Source organism: Topomyia yanbarensis, chromosome 2, assembly GCF_030247195.1.
Source record: "Topomyia yanbarensis strain Yona2022 chromosome 2, ASM3024719v1, whole genome shotgun sequence".
Lineage (NCBI taxonomy): Eukaryota > Metazoa > Arthropoda > Insecta > Diptera > Culicidae > Topomyia > Topomyia yanbarensis.
This window is the reverse complement of record NC_080671.1, coordinates 305,788,067-305,808,138: the sequence shown is the minus strand read 5'-3', so window position 1 is coordinate 305,808,138 and position 20,072 is coordinate 305,788,067. Positions and strand designations below refer to the sequence as shown.

General features: G+C 38.4%; 2 protein-coding genes across 2 annotated transcripts; one reads left to right on the top strand and one right to left on the bottom strand.

Moving 5' to 3' along the window:
• The first annotated feature begins 4,274 nt into the window (after nucleotides 1-4,274).
• Nucleotides 4,275-7,050, top strand: LOC131683491 (chitobiosyldiphosphodolichol beta-mannosyltransferase). The gene is made up of 3 exons (XM_058965514.1): nucleotides 4,275-4,941; nucleotides 6,090-6,656; nucleotides 6,719-7,050. The coding sequence occupies exons 1-3, from the start codon at nucleotides 4,391-4,393 to the stop codon at nucleotides 6,933-6,935; spliced, it is 1,335 nt and encodes a 444-aa protein (XP_058821497.1). The 5' UTR covers nucleotides 4,275-4,390; the 3' UTR covers nucleotides 6,936-7,050.
• Nucleotides 7,051-8,240: 1,190 nt separating this feature from the next.
• LOC131683489 (histone-lysine N-trimethyltransferase SMYD5) lies at nucleotides 8,241-9,930 on the bottom strand. Its single transcript, XM_058965513.1, has 3 exons — nucleotides 9,763-9,930; nucleotides 9,319-9,695; nucleotides 8,241-9,264 (listed from the first exon to the last, which is right to left on the bottom strand). Exons 1-3 carry the CDS (start codon nucleotides 9,796-9,798, stop codon nucleotides 8,496-8,498), a joined length of 1,182 nt encoding a protein of 393 aa, XP_058821496.1. The 5' UTR covers nucleotides 9,799-9,930; the 3' UTR covers nucleotides 8,241-8,495.
• Nucleotides 9,931-20,072: the final 10,142 nt, after the last annotated feature.

Sequence of the window (20,072 nt, the reverse complement as noted above, 5' to 3'; positions counted from 1 at the left end):
TTACATGGAAGTTACGTGAGTTCGAATGTGACAGATGAGCACCCGTTGCACTCGCACTCACGCAATTGACAAAGTAAACAAACCACCGAGAATTTTCAAACATGAACTTCATTCATCAGCAGGGATGCCATTATGCCAGATTTATCTGGCACAGCCAGAGGTTTTGGCAGCTTCCAGACAAAAAGACAAATCTCTCATTCTGCCAGATTTTTATGTTTTGGAAGCGGCTACATACACATTTTGGAAATTTGGGTAAAAATGTCCCAAATTTTACAAAAATCGATTGATGCAGATTCTACGAAAACTATAATATATGCCAAATTTCGATGACTATGAGGTCGCTGTCAAGTGCCAGATTTTGCCAGATATTTTTAATTGAACTGCCAGATTTTCTTTGAAAAATAGTGGCAACCCTGTTCATCATGAATTCATTCGTGTCGTCATCTTGTAGAACTCAATAGGTAAAACGAAATCACATTCACGTGCAATTTATTTATCTGAAGCGTAACCGCAGCATCGGTTGGTTTAGCCGCTTCTATCAGAAACGACCGGGGTTCAGCGTGGCAAGCAGAAAGTTAGCAAAAGTTGAGCAAAGCGAAATTGATGCTGGCAGAGTTTCTGTGAGCATTTTGCGCGATTTGTGCGAGAATTCTGGCAACGAATTCGCTCAAATGCAACAACCGTTTCTGACAGAAGCGGTTAAACCAACCGATGCTGCTCACTTTTATCCAGAATCGATCCAGAAATGTACGGCCAAGATCTCTGCACGCTTCCTGCCACATCTCTGTCAGATGTTTTGCTCGATTCGTGCTAAATTCTACCAGGTAGGAATTGCCAGGATCTTTGCACAGTTTATTTCCTAGTTATGCCAGGGTTTTGCTCGATTCCTGTCAAAATTTGCCAGAAAACGCGAGCGAAACCGAGTTCGCCCTAGCTCAACTAACCCGACAGGATACGCGCAGAAATCTGACAGGGCTGCCCAGCGATGCCACATGTTTTTGTGAAATGTCTGTAGAAGAATAATTAAAATGTCTGTAAAAGTGTGTAGAGGGTTGTGTATATCCTATTTACACTAGGTTATTACTTTAAAAGTGGCTTGAAATTAGTAAACTATTGTGAAGGAATCACTCGTATTCGAATCAAATTATTCTAGTATAATTTTGTTAAACACTGAAACTTTTTTAAAAGTCTGTAGATGTCTGATTACGTCTGTAGGAGACCATCAAAAGTGTAAAATACAGATATGTCTGTAAATCTGGCATCCCTGGGGCTGCCAAACCAAGACTTACAGAAATCTAGCAGAGCGGTCTCCAAGAAAATTTGCTCACTGGGACGGGTAGCAGAGCGGTCTCTGCCAGAAAATTTGCTCACTGGGTGAGTGCACACGGTAAAAAAACTTTAGCCATTTTATGCATTCAAATTTCCCATTTTCGGAAGTTATTCGAGCTATCAAAAATGGGTATTTTTGTTTCTAACAATGAGTACTTTTTTGGCCATTTCACAACTATTTGATGAGGTAATGTCAATGGGTATATTGATCTTAACAATGGGTGAAAAATCCTTAAGAATTATTTCAAGCGAGTTAACCTGCAAACTAAGTATCGTAGCGGAACCTGTAAATTATCGGTCTGCATCGGAGTCCGTGGCGGAAACGGAAAATTTCGGCAATGTTCAGAAAACAACGGCTGTTTAGACTACTGAGGATGTTGCAAATATGCACCAGTTCGGCATTTTTAGAGCAGCCAAAAGATCCAGCCATCAAAAATATATCCAGTTGGCGGTTTTATTTTGTTAAGGAGTTTTGGAATAGGATCTCTATCTAGATTCATATACTTTTATAAGGAGACAATAATGTGAAATGAATGTTATTTTATGTTTTTTTTAATTCAGTAATAATTCTATTGACAGTAATTTTCATTCTGGCGCGATTTTCATGAATGGGTATTTTTTACGCATTTTGTTGTAACAGTTCTGCGAAAAATAATGGGTAAAGCATACCCAGGTTGACGTACAAGGTCTGTACTCATTTATGGGTACAAACTCTTTACCCATTTAATGGGTTATTCCACTTTTATTGAAAATGCGTAGTTTTGTACGTATTAATGGGTACTTTATTTTATCAGTGCATAAAAGGAAGTTGTCTTCATTCTCCTTAAGCTACCAGTAGACTGTTTGTCATAACGTAAAATATTTGATTAGGCAAAATTTGATCAAATAAACGTGTTTGACAAATTTGACAAGGCCAGTACACGAGATCAACAGTTTAACAAACTTTTTTCATCAAATATTTGCATTGATGCATTACCGGACGCCTAATATTGTTTGACAAACATAATAAAACAAGTTTGATGGATCAGTACACTGTGGGCCCATATTATTGGCTCGAATTAAAACTCGTCGAAATGTCAATTGACGATAGGTTCATCCGGAGTGTTCATTTGTGTTTACACTTTGCTAGCGTTGCGGACAGCACGCGCAAAAGCGATGTGACGTAGCCACATTGGGTCCTGGACACAAAATAAAATTGGCAACGCTAGCAAAATGTAAACACAAATGAACACTCCGGATGAACCTATCGTCAAGTGACATTTCGACGAGTTTTGATTCGATCCAATAATATGGGCCCTTCCGGCTGAGCTTAACTAGTAAAATTTAACCTGGAAATAAAAATTTTCTGGCAACACTCCAGCACCCCGTAGAATTCTAACGATTTCACCACCTGGGCGCCAGGATGACTATATAAAATGGACTTTGTTTACTTTCGACAAGTTTTGATTCGAGCCAACAACATCCAGCCCTGTAGCCAGTTGTATGGCACAGACATTCCAGTGCTCTTCTAGCGATGGCTACAGTGGCCGTTGAACGAAGGGGAAATCCCGGCGTCCACGCATGTCATCCAAGTCATAGCATATCAAGCGGGCCCATATTATTGGCTTGAATCAAAACTCGTCGAAATGTCAAATTGACGATAGGTTCATCCGGAGTGTTCATTTGTGTTTACATTTTCCTAGCGTTGCCAATTTTATTTTGTGTCCACCACCCACTAGACTAGAGAGCCGGGCAAATGAGTGGATCACAGGTTCGCTTGCTTCCAACGGCGGGTCGGTGGCCACTTCGCCCGACGGATCCTCAGCGGCTTTGCGCCGCTTCGGTTCATAGGCCTCGGTTATGCGGCTAAGCCGCATCGAAATGGTACCCCTGAAACATTCTAACTAGAATCGGTTGTGTCACCGGAGCCGGAATACGAATTAGAACCAGCCAGCATTCCGGCTGGGCTTACTTTGAAGTTTAGTAAAATTTAATCTGGAAATTAAAAAAAACGCTCCGGCACCCCGAACGATTTCACCACCTGGGCGCCAGGTTGAGGATATGAAATGAACTTTGTTTACTTTCGACAAGTTTTGATTCGAGCCAACAACATGATGTATCCAAACGAACATGAAATTTGATGTATACACAATAGAAATACGTCAGATTTCTGCTCGTTTGGATACGTCAAACGCGTCTTGGCCGCACTCTAACTAGAGTGCTCTAGGATCTAGCCATGAACATAGGGCCCATATTATTGGCTCGAATCAAAACTCGTCGTAATGTCAATTGACGATAGGTTCATCCGGAGTGTTCATTTGTGTTTACATTTTGTTAGCGTTGCCAATTTTATTTTGTGTCCAGCACCCAATGTGGCTACGCCACATCACTTTTGCGCGTGCTGTCCGACTTCGTTACCGCTCAGTCGGACTTAAACTAGGGATAGCCCTTGGGATAGCCCCTATGTTTGAGTAAGCCGGGCAAACGAGTGGGTCACAGGTTCGCTTGCTTCCGACGGCGGGTCGGTGGCCACCTCGCCCGGCGGATTCTCAGCGGCTTTGCGCCGCTTCGGTTCCTAGGCCTCGGTTATGCGGCTAAGCCGCATCGAAATGGTACCCCTTAAACTTTAACATTCTAACTTGAATCGGTTGTCACCGGAGCCAGAATACGAATTAGAACCAGCCAGCATTCCGGCTGAGTTAAACTGGGAAGTTTAGTAAAATTTAATCTGGAAATAATTTTTTTTTTGGCAACGCTCTAGCACCCCGTTGATTTCACCACCTGGGCGCCAGGTTGACGATATGAAATGAACTTTGTTTATTGTCGACAAGTTTTGATTCGAGCCAACAACATCCAGCCATGAACATATCGTCAATTGACATTTCGACGAGTTTTGATTCGAGCCAATAATAAGGGACCCATTAGACAAAGCTGATTTCGCCACCTGGGTAGTAGTTTGAGATTTTCCCTTGAACTTTGTTTGCATTTGACGAATAAGATTGAGGCCAACATTATCCAGGCAACGTTTTATATTCCTAATTTGTTGGATTTGATTATTTAATTTGTTCTTAATGTTGAGACCATGAAAAAGATTGAAAAAATTGAAAATGTGTGCGTTGTTGTACTTGGCGATATTGGTCGAAGCCCACGAATGCAATATCATGTAAAAAGTCTCTCCGAAACGCGGTTCATTGTTGATGTGATCGGTTATGTCGAGTCACAACCACTGGAGGATTTGACATGCAATCCAAATGTGAGAATTCATCCGTTGAGTCCGTTCCCTGAGCTAAATCTCACTAATGTGCTAAAGTACGCATTTAAGACAATCTGGCAAGCGTTAACTTTACTGATGGCCCTGATTAGCATCAGAAGACCTAAGTTTATTCTGTGTCAGAATCCACCAGCTATTCCTGCGTTGGTCATATGTCATATATATTGCTTATTTGCCCGATCAAAGGTTATCGTCGATTGGCACAACTATACGCATACAATTCTTGCAATTACTTCAACGCCGAATGCTCCTATCGTGAGATTGGCCAAGATAGTCGAGCGTCGTTTTGGACAGAAGGCTGCGGCTAGTTTTTGTGTGACACGTGCGATGCAACAGGATCTGTTGGAAAATTGGAATATTCCGTAAGTATTTTTCCTGTTCGGCATTCCATGAGACTGTAAGGTGAAACGATACTTTAATGAAGACAAAGCTTTAGTAGAGCGGATATCATCTTGTCGTCCTCTGTTGCTACTATATACAGTGAAACAATTTCCTAACAATCTGAAGTATGCTATAATATTAAATTCACAAATGGTTATATATTGCGTGATAATGTAATTGATTTTGACGATGAAACAAGAAAAAAAAACTATTACATTAGGGGAGACCGGGGCTAGTTGGCGGTGTTTTCAGTTTTCATTTTCACCCGCTTTGATGTAGGTAGATCTTGCAAAATAGAACATGTGGCAACATTTTTGAATTTTATTAAAATGATTGATGCATCGTCTCCATTTTTAGAGACAAAAATATGTGACATGGGAAACCCGCCAACTTCCCCCGACCCCGGGGTAAGTTTGCGGTAAGTATGGATACACCAAAAAATAAGCAATCAAATGGAAATTCAAATACTTCAGGGATTTTTTTCTTTTCAAGAAAACTGTGCATCAACCGACATTTGGTATTGTATTTCAGTATCAATACCCCGGCATTTGGACTTGGACGCGTACTTCATATTCAAAAGCAAATTCAGGCGATTGACTTTGGAGTGAATTCCAGAAAAAAGTTTTTGATGACTATTTTTGCACTGTAAATAGTACCGCCAACTTACCCCAACCGCATATTTCATAAAAAAAAAAACTATTTAAAAATAACTTTTGTTTGTGGATAGATGTAGTATCTGTACGGATACTGAAAGCTCTTTTCAAGTACTATCGAAAAATATAATCATTTGGGAAATAGATTGAAAATCTACCTAAATAACACAAAGTGTTTATAATACAGAAAATTTAATTGCTATGATCGAAAACACAATATCGCGCACAACTTCTACAAAACAAAATGTTCTGCAACAAAAACAAATTGGATAATGGTTTTCATATAACTTGAGGTACATAATCTCATTGGCAGCGGCAGCGCTATATGTCTAATAGAAACGGAGAAAAAGGGATTCCGCCAACTAGCCCCGGGCTACCCTATCATTATCAATTTTTTTCGTTAAGCTTTGCAATTAACCAGACAGATTTGTATCGATAATAAACGAAATAAAGCTAGTTCACTTTCTCACTTTTAGTGCAACAGTACTATATGATCGTCCACCATCACAATTTCGACCGACCACAATTAAGGAAAAGCACGAACTTTTCCTTCGACTGTCAAAATCTATCCAGGAATTCAAATGCAGCGATCTTGTTTTGGCTAGCGAAAGTGAAATTGAGAATGCTTCAGCTTTTACCGTGAAATATTCTGATGGCACAATCAAGTATAGACCCGATCGATCGGGTCTATTGATATCTAGTACCAGTTGGACCTCAGACGAAGACTTCGGTATACTATTGATTGCTTTGGAATTGTACGACGAAAAGGCCATTAAAAATCCAAAGCTTTATCCTCATCTTATATGTGTCATAACGGGCAAAGGACCATTGAAAGAACATTATAGATCGCTGATGAAAGATAAAGCCTGGAAAAAAGTTACTGTCATCACTCCTTGGTTAGAAAACGCCGATTATCCACAACTTCTAGCCGCTGGAGATTTAGGAGTGTGCCTTCACTATAGCTCAAGTGGCTTGGATTTACCAATGAAAGTAGTTGATATGTTTGGGTCTGGATTGCCCGTCTGTGCCCTAAAGTTTGCCTGGTATTGACGGATTAAAGTATTTTGAATGGATTCGGTGAACATATACTTTTTTTTTCTTTTAGCCTCGATGAACTTGTACAACAAGGCCAAAATGGTTGGGTTTTTGAAACATCAGCTGAATTGTCGGATCTGATTGGAAAATGGTTCCACGATTTCCCAAACAACAGTCTCATAACCGAAGAAAAGAGACGGATAAGTAAGCAACTCAACGAGTTCCAACAACTGAGATGGGCTGATAACTGGAAAAAAATTGTCCTACCATCTTTGGAGTTACTGTAATTGCCTATGTGCCTGTTTAACTTATGACATTAAGGAATAACGTGATTAGATTAGTTTGTATATATTACGAATTGATTAAATATATATTTTGACAGTTGTTAAGGTTGCACAGAGATTGCGTATGTAGAATGTTGTTACTGTACTGCTGATTGATTTTTATGAAGATCTGACATACGGTGTGGAAAAAAAACTGCTTTTTTCGTTTGCGAATTTTACGCATTCTCTGTGCAACCTTAACACAATTAACAAGGGCTTAGAAGGCCCACAAAGAATTTTTTTTCTACGCGGTAGCGAAATAATCGTTTTCGATCTGAAATATTCACCCGTATTCTTGTTTACGACGCATCGGTCTGAGTCTAGTTGAATTGATAGCAAAAAAAAATCCAATCTACCAGTCGTCAGGCTATCCTATCCGCCACCTGAAGCACGCTCCCTGATTTTAGGGACTGAAGCTATAAGATTCTAGGGACCACCACGCTACAAATCTCTAAGCCTAAAAAATAGTAGTCAGGAGCACACCTCCAAGTCCACGGGATTGATTATTTATTATAATCTTCGACCATTTTCAGCTACAGCAAAGCTTTTTAGGGACAAATTATCGAGTCTCAACCAAAGGCTGGATAAAAAGTGTTCTCGAGTATTCTCGCAGTATCTTATTACACCTAAAGCGGGACATAGATCGAAACTAGATGTTTATTTCTGTAATTTATCAAGGTTGACCACCAATTATCAACATAAATGCGCATGAGAGTACAGTAAAGATCCAATTCTATCAACCCCCGATTTTGACAGCCTCACATGAAAATCCGTTTGAAGCACTCTAGCAGACGAACTAAGTCAAATTCGGGTAAATCTTTTCTTAAGCATATTTTTCTTATCTTAAAAATGCAACAATAGAAATATATATATATATATATATATATATATATATATATATATATATATATATATATATATATATATATATATATATATATATATATATATATATATATATATATATATATATATATATATATATATATATATATATATATATATATATATATATATATATATATATATATATATATATATATATATATATATATATATGTTTTAAGAGCTTCGGTTTATTAAAAAGAAAGAAAGAAATATCCCGATTTCATAAAATGCACCAAAGGGCTGATAAAAACGAGTCTTCATTGTATCATACATAAATACTCAGTTTCGTCTGTTCACCCACAGCAAATTTGGCATCTATAAAATGTGATAATGTGGAGTGGCAGAAATAAGATATGTGATAAAATAATCGAAAACTCAATCTGCGTTTTAGGAGGCATCTATAGCCAACAAAGCCATTTTATCCTATATATGTTTCGGACGCACAAATTCGAACTCAAAACGGAAAATGTATGTTCATGTGCATGCTCACTAGCAGTGTCGTGCCCCGCAATCCGTCTTCTGCTTCGTTCGAAAAAACCTGCCCGAAACCCACGAACGCGATATTACTGTCAACCCCACATTGCATCATCCGCGGGGATTAAAGATACACCTATATTGAAAAAATAAATAACTTGCTTAATCTGAATCATCATCCATTTGTTGCTCCTCCTCAGAACTGCCTTCTTCTTCAGATGTTTCATCCGGATCTGCCACTTGACTTTCGCATTTCTCACACTTGCATTGAAATAGGTAATTCTCACTAAGCATCTTTTGTCGCGAATGACGTGAACGTTCCAGTGCACATTCGTCTAAATATGAAATGCAAATTTCTTGTCCAGCATCAATATCGCGGATTGTCGTTAGAGCTAGCACATTGTTGGAATGTGGAAAACGACATTCTGTATTTGGTGCACAGCTATGGTTGACTTTGCTCTGACGAGCGTATAAGGCAGATCCTTCGTTGTTCAAAAAACTTCCAACCACATCATCTAGTTTATTGTACAAATTATCAATCGTCACATCTAATGCTTCGCGTTGCATTTCGTTCATTTCAATGTCCGTAACGTTTCGAACCCAGTCAGCGAAAGAACTGGTTCCGATTCCCTGGCCGTTTGTTCCTATTAATGCCAGTAAAGATCGAAAGCCGGACAAGCTCAACCAATGGAGTCGCTTGTCAGAAGAAGGGTCAAACGCATTACAAATAAGATCATACAATTGCTCGATCTGCTGGGAAAAATTTTCTCCCAACATTTTATGAAAAATCATTAGGTCCTGATTAACTGTTTGACTTACAAAATCTTCAAATTGGGTCCTCAATTTGGATGTATTTTCATGCTGTTTAAACATTGCAATGATTTTGATCACCAGCATTATACTTGACGTTTCCGGAGGGAAATGGATGTTTCTGAAAATAATTATACTGTAGTTATAGTCTAAGACAAAATTCCTTAAAATATACTTCCAAAACTCCACAAGAGCATTTATCGGATGGTTTGTATCGGACCGATTTGCACCCAAACAGAGAACACGATGATAAAGTTGCAAAGCGTTCTGCAAACATTCGGCTCCGCAATACATTTCCATGCAATCTGTACATTTCGTGTGGCTGCTGAGCTGTTCTTGAACCGTGCAACACTCGGGGTATGGCAAGTTAATTGTATAATCGTTCGTCAACCGCCGCACATTAGATTCCGCGGTTTCCAATGGTCTCAAACAGTATTCGCAAGCCAAATACCCATAAGACGAATTCCAAGAAAACTGGCACGATACCAGAGGAGACTCCTCGAATAATACAGTGCCAGCCTTAATTGGAACTACAGCAAACAAACCTCTTCCCTGCGACAAGGAAATTTGTTTTATGTCGTACTGAATATGAACATTGGCGGTTTTTCAAAAAACATACCTTGAAACCGGTATCTTGCACTTTCACCATCGACATTGTATGTAGACTGTTCTTAATTCCGTGATAGTTATCTTTTAATTCCTTCCAATTTTACGATTTTTACGAAAACAAGTTACCGGTATTACCCCAACCACGTTACTGATACAGTAAACAAGCCCAGTGATGTCAGGCCTCTATTATTGGCTCGAATCCAAACTCGTCGAAATGTCAACTGACAATACACTGAGAAAAATTCTATGGTATCTGTGACTCGACTTTCGTGGGGCTGGATGTTGTTGGCTCGAATCAAAACTTGTCGAAAGTAAACAAAGTTCATTTCATATCGTCAAACTGGCGCCCAGGTGGTGAAATCAACGGGGTTCTGGAGCGTTGCCAAAAAAATTTTATTTCCAGATTAAATTTTACTAAACTTCCCAGTTTAACTCAACCGGAATGCTGGCTGGTTCTAATTCGTATTCCGGCTCCGGTGACACAACCGATTCAAGTTAGAATGTTTAAGGGGTACCATTTCGATGCGGCTTAGCCGCATAACCAAGGCCTAGGAACTGAAGCGGCGCAAAGCCGCTGAGGATCCGCCGGGCGAGGTGGCCACCGACCGGCCGTCGGAAGCAAGCGAACCTGTGATCCACTCGTTTGCCCGGCTTACTCAAACATAGGGGTTATCCCTAGTTTAAGTCCGACTGAGCGGTAGCGAAGTCAGACAGCATGCGCAAAAGCGATGTGGCGTAGCCACATTGCACAGTGGTCCAGATCGCTAATTTAGGAGGAATTTTTACTTTCTGACAAACCTGTATAATTTAGCCGTATCATGTCTTAGGATGAATTTGTGTACTTTAGAAGATGCTTCTTTTTATTGGAATAGTTATTAGGGTGGTTCTAATTTATCTAAAATACGAAAATAAACTTTTTACTGATGAAAGATAGAGCTCCACAGTCTTCCACAAAGTTGTAAAGTAATTTATTTTGAATAAATTTGTTGAACATATTGAAGCTCTATCTCTTTTAGTTTTTGTTATACAAGAAATTTAAAAAAAAAGATTAGGGTGTTCCTGAAAAAAACGTTTTTTTAGTATAACTTTCGTATCTTTTACTTTTTGTTAACACAACCTTTGAACAGCTTATTGAAAACTTCAAGCCGAGTATTTTTCTCCAAGACACCGAAGGTCTAACTTTTTTCTTTAAAAAGTTATGGACACTTTTCGTTAAAAAAATAGCCTATTTCAAGGCTCAATATCGCTGATGCGGGCACCTAAAATTGAATTCTGTTTCCGCCACATGAAAGACCATACTTATTAGTATATTTGAGCAAAAATTGGCGAATACGATATTTTTTTAAAATTTGCAATTTAGATTTAAAGTTTGTAGTTTTGCAGGTTCAACGCATTAAAGCATTTACACACATATCGTTGTATTATGAAAAAAGCCACTTTCAAATATCATTCTCTCATCGCAGCAAGCTTTGCATAAGTGAAACGACTGTCAAAAAGGTTTCTGATTTTATTCGTTTTAAATAAAACTAGTAAATATGGATATTAGTCGAAGAGAGTTGGCGAATTTGCTTATTGCTGGTAAAAAGACAGATGAACTGCTTAAGTTCATTACAAGTAGTAATCCAAATGTAAAATTGAGACTTGTTAATGTTCGAAAGAAATTTTATATTTTGTTAAAACAACCTTTGAACAGCTTTTAGAAAACTTCAATCCACGTTTTTTCATAACTCTGAAAGTCTAACTTTATACTTTCAAAAGTTATGGAAACTTTTCGCTCATAAATAGCCCTTTTTCAAATGTCATTATCTCTGATTGGGGCAAATAAAAGTAAGTTCGGATTGAACCATAGAAAAGAACATACTTTTAAGTATATTTGAGCAAAAATTGGAAAATATTATTTTTTTAAAGCATGTAATTTTAAATTTACTAACCAAAGTTTTAAATTTTATCGCATAGCGACATAAAAGAAATTGCCTAAAGCCTTTGTATTTCCTTTTCTGTTTTGCTTACATATCAACAATACAGAATGTGTTCATTAAAAATAATTTGGCTATGACAATAATTTATGATTTATATAAGGAGAATTTATTCAATGCCAATTAATTCAAAAGTAGATGCATTGCATTTTCAGGTATATCCAGCGGTGCTCGTTGAATTCTACGTTTACATTTAAGAGAAATTATAGGATCTGATGAAACAAGAAGTCTCTTGAAAACGTCATCAAGATTGACGAGTCGATCGAATTTGCGTGCGTGGAATTCTCGGAATCTGCGAATACTTTTATTCCTGGTTTCTTGAACTTCTTCACTGCACATACCTACTGGCAGCATGTTATGTTGAATAATGCTTCCTCCATGGACCAGGAGTTTATGCACGGTTGGTGAGAGAGCGTACCAACCATACAGGCGTACATAAAGCAATCGTGTATCTTCGGCGTAACTCCGGTAAGCATCCGCGTTAATTCCCAATTTGCTGTTGATGATTGTTAATAGCACATACATACGTTCTAGCAACATTTCGTCCAACCCGGTTTCTTCTGCAACGACATCTCGGTTTCTGAAAAATTTTCGAGCTGTGTTACCATCGTTAGAATTTCCGCCACCTGGCAAAGGTCACGTAACGCTTGTCGAATTTTTATTTGTCGTTCCTTAAGCTCGCTGGTATTTTTGCCTACGCGCCAACGCGGTTTTGCTAGAGCTAAACGGTAAGCAATATTCAATAGTAACTCCATTGCTCGTATTAATGCATGTAAAGGTGAAAAAACATATAAACTATCCAGTGGATCGCTGGCTTCCAGTAAAGGATCATTCAATCGCTTTCCGGAGCGTTTGCATATATAACACGCTTGAGACGGTGTGCCTGTTACGTCATTCACTACCTTCGTATCAACCATGGAAAATATGAAGCTTGAACTAATCGGAATCTTGCGCATATTAACATTTACTATAGTCGGGACTAATTCATCGATTTGCTTGTTCATCGCGGCAACTTCATCCTTTGTTAGTTCAGGATTTTCCTTCTTGAAAATTAATTTTACTGGTCGGCACAGGGATACTGAAGATGGAAAATCATTATTCCAAAGAATGCAATCTCTTGACTCATCTTTCCGGCGACTAACTACACGTAAAGGTACTATAGATAGAGCAAATATATGCGAATCGTTATACTCGAATAGTTCTCCATTTTCATCTTCGTCAACGCACATTTGCTTGTATCTATGTTCAAGTGGAAAAGAGACTGTCAGTCAAAGTTTAGAAGAAAAATAATGTTGCCTACCGGGAATGGTTGCTGCTTCCATCGCAGCCCCACTTAAAGATAACAAACGTATTATCCTCAGGATGCAGTGGTAGAACTCCAATATTCAAAAACGAGATGAGTCGTTCCACGGTATGGTTAACAAGAGCTTGAAGGGGAACATACGCACAAGAAGGCTGAACAGAAATTCCTGAAAAAAATTGTTGATTCAGGGACGAATCTTTGAGAATAGTACATACCGATCGGATAGCATAGTTTCTTTTCTTCTACTATTTTATTATACGCGGGATAAATGTCCAAACCCTTCTGCATAACTGAGCTGCGTATGTTTTGGTACTGCGCCTTAGAAAAATCATTTTCACAAATAAATCTAAGTGCTTCCTCCGCAGTAAACGCTTCTGCAATCGGGACAGCCATAGATCCTAAATTCTCTACGGTAGATCTGACGGGACTTTTCGACAATCGTTCGATTTGTCTGCCAACTAAACGGAAACCAGTAGAATTAGCGTTGACGGCTGACGCTAAACCAAGTTCTTCCGTGGAATACTTATCGCGCAACTTTCCTAATCTTTTTATTTTAGCTCTGCGACATATTTCGGAAAATGGTTTCCTCTTTCGGCCTTTACCTTTACCTTCGACTTCGAATCTTAGCTTTCCTTCAAGCCACACAAAATTTTCCAGCTCAAACCGAATTTGCGTGCGCTTACTCCGAATCCACAACCTTCTAAATTCCAACATGAAGATTTTTATTTTCTTCCGAGCACTAACAAGTCTCAATTTTACATTTGGATTACTACTTGTAATGAACTTAAGCAGTTCATCTGTCTTTTTACCAGCAATAAGCAAATTCGCCAACTCTCTTCGACTAATATCCATATTTACTAGTTTTATTTAAAACGAATAAAATCAGAAACCTTTTTTGACAGTCGTTTCACTTATGCAAAGCTTGCTGCGATGAGAGAATGATATTTGAAAGTGGCTTTTTTCATAATACAACGATATGTGTGTAAATGCTTTAATGCGTTGAACCTGCAAAACTACAAACTTTAAATCTAAATTGCAAATTTTAAAAAAATATCGTATTCGCCAATTTTTGCTCAAATATACTAATAAGTATGGTCTTTCATGTGGTGGAAACAGAATTCAATTTTAGGTGCCCGCATCAGCGATATTGAGCCTTGAAATAGGCTATTTTTTTAACGAAAAGTGTCCATAACTTTTTAAAGAAAAAAGTTAGACCTTCGGTGTCTGGGAGAAAAATACTCGGCTTTAAGTTTTCAATAAGCTGTTCAAAGGTTGTGTTAACAAAAAGTAAAAGATACGAAAGTTATACTAAAAAAACGTTTTTTTCAGGAACACCCTAATCTTTTTTTTTAAATTTCTTGTATAACAAAAACTAAAAGAGATAGAGCTTTAATATGTTCAACAAATTTATTCAAAATAAGTTACTTTACAACTTTGTGGAAGACTGTGGAGCTCTATCTTTCATCAGTAAAAAGTTTATTTTCGTATTTTAGATAAATTAGAACCACCCTAATAACTATTCCAATAAAAAGAAGCATCTTCTAAAGTACACAAATTCATCCTAAGACAGGATACGGCTAAATTATACAGGTTTGTCAGAAAGTAAAAATTCCTCCTAAATTAGCGATCTGGACCACTGTGCATTGGGTGGTGGACACAAAATAAAATTGGCTGGATGTTGTTGGCTCGAATCAAAACTTGTCGAAAGTAAACAAAGTTCATTTCATATCGTCAACCTGGCGCCCAGGTGGTGAAATCAACGGGGTGCTGGAGCGTTGCCAAAAAAATTTTATTTCCAGATTAAATTTTACTAAACTTCCCAGTTTAACTCAGCCGGAATGCTGGCTGGATCTAATTCGTATTCCGGCTCCGGTGACACAACCGATTCAAGTTAGAATGTTTAAGGGGTACCATTTCGATGCGGCTTAGCCGCATAACAGAGGCCCGGGCGAGGTGGCCACCGACCCGCCGTCGGAAGCAAGCGAACCTGTGATCCACTCGTTTGCCCGGCTTACTCAAACATAGGGGCTATCCCTAGTTTAGCACGCGCAAAAGCGATGTGGCGTAGCCACATTGGGTGCTGGACACAAAATAAAATTGGCAACGCTAGCAAAAGGTAAACACAAATGAACACTCCGGATGAACCTATCGTCAATTGACATTTCGACGAGTTTTGATTCGAGCCAATAATATGGGCCCATAAAATTGGTAACGCTAGCAAAATGTAAACACAAATGAACACTCCGGATGAACTTATCGTCAATTGACATTTCGACGAGTTTTGATTCGAGCCAATAATATGGGCCCCTTTCGTGGTTGTTATTCGCAAATATAGCAGTAACCCAGTGAGCTAATTTTCTGGCAGAGACCGCTCTGCTAGATTTCTGTAAGTATTGGTTTGGCAGCCCTGTCAGATTTCTGCGCGTATCCTGTCGGGTTAGTTGAGCTAGGGCGAACTCGGTTTCGCTCGCGTTTTCTGGCAAATTTTTACAGGAACCGGGCAAAACCCTAGCATAACTCGGACATAAACTGTGCAAAGATCTTGGCAATTCCTACCTGGTAGAATTTAGCACGAATCGAGCAAACCATCTGACAAAGATGTGGCAGGAAGCGTGCAGAGATCTTTGCCGTACATTTCTGGCTGGATTCTGGATAAAAGTGAGCAGCATCGGTTGGTTTAACCGCTTCTGTCAGAAACGGTTGTTGCATTTGAGCGAATTTGTTGCCAGAATTCTAGCACAAATCGCGCAAAATGCTCGCAGAAACTGCCAGCATCAATTTCGCTTTGCTCAACTTTTGCTAACTTTCTGCTTGCCATGGTGACCGGAAATGACCATGAGATCGGCAATACCTTAACTCGAATAAACCGATTAAATTAACTATGACCGCACTAAAACTTATGGCAACAGAAAGGCCCACTACGTCATTTGTTTGTGCTTTTCTTCTTCATATCCTCTTGTTTTTTCGGCTTCATCAAGGAAAAATGACAACCGCACTCACACACAGAAAAAAAAATGTGCACACCTACTCCGGGAAAAATTTGCATTGAATTTTCATAAAAACGACTTATGACATTCAGACATAAGGATTTTAAATGGATTTCATAAGTTTGTCTTATGATTTAGAGGGGAAACTTTCCAAATCCATCTCTTACTATTTTCATAAGACAGTCTTAAGAAATTTATGATAATGTCCGAATGAACGCCATAGGTGCCCATTTATGAAAATTGCTGACATTTCTAATTAGAAAACATGGTAGAAAAAGTGATTTTCATAAAACAGTCTTATGAAATTCATCACAATGTTCGAATGAATGCCATAAGTTTTTTATTTATGTCTACTATTGTGCATTTATATAAAAACAATGTTCTAACATGACTGACATTTCTCGAGCGTTTTCGATAGAGTGAAAAAATCAACTGTCAAAATAAACCTTGTGAAGAAATTCGGGACAAATGAACTCCCAAGTATAGATCCCATTAGAAGATTGAGGAGAAAACTCTCTTACTAAATATTAAAATTTATACATAATGAGCATCGCTTTGTCGCTATTTTCCGAAAAACTGGATATAGACAATAAGGTTAATAACTGAATGATTATGTTTACTACTTCTAAACTGATTTTGATAATTATACGCGTTGCGATAAATGGCGCCAGGCACTAATTATATGCACAGTTTATTTCAAAGTTCATATCAATGATAATCGGATTTCTTCAACAAAAATCATAATTATGTAAATTGATTTAATCCACTCAGTAATTTATTGAATAAATTGAACAATTCTCGACAAACATATGATTACGGCCTAAAAGCCAACTGTCAAAATCCACTTTGAATGGAAATTCCAGACAAACCGTTATTAGTAGAACACAGTTCACAACAGTTTATGAAAGAGAAAACTTTTCTCTTTCGTTTACTACCAACATCTGTGATTGGCGTGTAACGGTTTGTCCGGAATTTCCATTCAAAGTGGATTTTGACAATTGGCTTTTAGGCCGAAATCATATGTTTGTCGAGAATTATTTGAAATTTTGTTTTAATTTCTGTAAAAACCTCGGTTATTTTGCTACAAAACACAACCAAAAGGCACTGGCTTAAAACTATTAACTCCTGGTTGGACTTCTATGCCACTAGTGAATTCATAAGATGCAATTATGAACTTTTCACAAAAGTGACGTTTATGAAAAATTAAATATAATTTTATAGAATCAATAACAGATCTCGTATGGGTTTCATAAGAAAAACTTATGAAATTCTTTAACGCATATATTGGAGCAGAGTCATAAGACTGTCTTATGAAATACATAATTTGAACTTCCATGGAGTGCATGCATAAAGAGTGTTGCCAAAATGTCTTCATAAGCCTGCCTATGACATTCGAAAGCGTTTGATGGCATCGTCAGAAGGCTGGTCAAGACTTGTAAAATTTTCAGGTGCTTTTTCCTCGGTGATATACCTAATTGAGCCTGTATACACGCAACCATAAAATAACCTACAGAATAAGTTCTTTTGACTTAAATTTAGGTACTTTTGAGCTGTGCGTCGCTTTCGCACTTATAGTGTTGCCAAAAACAAAACGAGAGATTCGACTCAGTCGAGGTCTTCCGTGCAGTAAGATACTTTTAACAACGTTGCTTTTAAGTTGTTTGGGGTATACTCAAAATTAGGTAAATTCAACTTAAATTTAAGTAAATTAAACTCAACGTTGAGTTATTATTTTTGCCGTAGTTAAATGGAAACTACCTTCAACACGGTTTACCTAATTTTACCTTCCTGCACGATACCACGAGATTGAGTCAAAAGTACTGAATTTTAGGTAGTTTTTCGATGGCGTGTAGCTTAGGTAACAGGTTACCGTGCGACAAATAAATTACAATTACAACTCTGATTTCGCCACCTGGGCTCCAGTTTGACGCTACAGAATGAATTTGTTTACATTTGTCGAGTTTTGATTCGAGCCAATAACATCTAACCATGACGAGGTCGACAGCGCCGTTGGTTGGGTGGTAACCCGAATAGAAATGCACAGTGACAAAACCATGATTTTCACTGTGACAGTACAGTAATTTTACAATAATTTACAGCAAGTTTTAGTGTTATGCTACAATACAAAAACAATAAACTTTAGCGTTTTTACAGTAAATTCCGATGTAAAATAGACTTTTACAGTGAAAAAGGGGGGTGGTTATGTATCTTAACATTAAAAAAATCAATTTTTCTCCATACATTTTTTTCTCAAAAACAGTAAAATTTAATGTGAATGCACTGTATCAGTTTTTTGCTGAACAGTGAAATTTATTGTTACATGAAATTTTATTGTAAATCTACTATGAGAACTTGGCATCGAACAATGTTAAAACAGTAATAACTATAATATTTATTATTTTACGATTGTTTGTAGGGTAAATGCTATTGTAAAATTCTATCCGGGAAGCGTGACCGCCACCTACCCCAGTTGGTCTGGGTTCAATCCCAGTCGAGGTCGTTGAGATTTTTCAAGGGTGAGAAAAATCTGAGGTTACGCCTTCCTTCGGAAGGGAAGTAAAGCCGTTGGTCCCCGGTCCATGAGTTGATGGGTCGATATCCAGTCCAGAGAGTGGGAGTGTCACCTCTCTGGCGTCGGTGTTTGGCCTCGTAGCGGAAATAGGCCAACGCGACATAAAGACGCTGAATCCCTCTGGATAAAGGCTCGCCAACTCTATCTTATTCTTATTATTTATCAGCTAAGAGAAGAGAAGACAATCGCGTAGCTAATTTGATCCAGTCCTAACCTCAATATTGAACCAGCTTCTGATTGGTCATTTTGCCAGTCATGAGTTCATTATATTTACAATGGGGATGGAAAACAGTGCTGCTGAATCTATTCTGGCATTCTGGCATCAACATTTCGTGCAAATTGAATAAAAGACCTGAATGACGATATAGTTACTTGTATTGTTAAGAGAGACATGAAATAATATTTAATTTAATTTTTAAATGCAGCTAGCATTGTAAATTCTTGGTAGAGGTGCGATCTTTTAGGTACAATTATTTTCGGCAATTGTAATAAACATTCAAAGGGAATCTGGCAACGATGAACGCTTGTTGTCTTCAGATTTACGGCAGGGCCAAGTCGAGAAAATTAAGAAGAGCAAGAAGCCTGTTGTCGTCTTTTCTCTTATGGCGATTTCGCTTGAACCCGAAACTGAGTCAGGTTCTAACCCCAACCGCTGTCAGTTCATACATTTTGACAGCAGTTGGGGTTAGAAACTGACTCGGTTTCGCTTCAAACGAAAACCACATTAGTTTATCAGTAATGTGGTTTTTGTTTGAGGCGAAACTGAGTCAGTTCCTAACCCCAACTGCTGTCAAAATGTATGAACTGACAGCGGTTGGGGTTAGAACCTGACTCAGTTTCAGATTCAAGCGAAATCGCCATAAGTGTCATTCCAATCGAGTACAAGACCTGTCAAAAGCCCTCAATCCGAAGAAAATCGCTTCGAATCCTTCTGGAACGAGGGCCATTGACAGGTTTTGTGCTCGATTGGAATGACACTGACAGATAAATGGTAAACAAAAAATTAACGTGTCGAGTCTTTATCCAGAGGGATTCAGTGTCGTTAGGCCGACGGAAAATAAACAGAATTGGAAGAAGAAGAACCATGACGAGAAAATATCTAACGCGTGAATGTGCACACGAAAAATGCATTCATTTGCAGTGGTTGATGCATTGTGTTGGTCGTACCGGATTGACAAACACAAAAAAGATTCAAGATAAATACCTTAATGGACGATACATCAGCTTCCGTCAACGGAACGTAACCGTTCCGTCAGGATAAGTTTAATATTTTTCTCTTGTGCCCGTTCACATGTGCCGTACGTCAAAACGTTCCGTGCCGTTGTTTGTGAATGTTTTCATTTAACTGCATGCAATCTTGACGTTCCGTACCGGTGACGAAAGCCTGATGTATCGTGTGAATCGTACTTAACTGTTAAGGTATTTCCCAGTTAAACTCATTCCGGAACCGGTTCGGATTTCTGAATGGAGTCGTTATGGATT

Coding starts and splice junctions, on each gene's coding strand:
- LOC131683491 (XM_058965514.1), top strand. CDS start 4,391: ATGAAAAAGATTGAAAAAATTGAAAATGTGTGCGTTGTTGTACTTGGC. Junction 4,942..6,089: donor TTGGAAAATTGGAATATTCC/GTAAGTATTTTT, acceptor TCTCACTTTTAG/TGCAACAGTACTATATGATC. Junction 6,657..6,718: donor TGTGCCCTAAAGTTTGCCTG/GTATTGACGGAT, acceptor TTTTTCTTTTAG/CCTCGATGAACTTGTACAAC.
- LOC131683489 (XM_058965513.1), bottom strand. CDS start 9,798: ATGTCGATGGTGAAAGTGCAAGATACCGGTTTCAAG. Junction 9,696..9,762: donor TGCAAGATACCGGTTTCAAG/GTATGTTTTTTG, acceptor TCCTTGTCGCAG/GGAAGAGGTTTGTTTGCTGT. Junction 9,265..9,318: donor GCTCTTGTGGAGTTTTGGAA/GTATATTTTAAG, acceptor AATTATTTTCAG/AAACATCCATTTCCCTCCGG.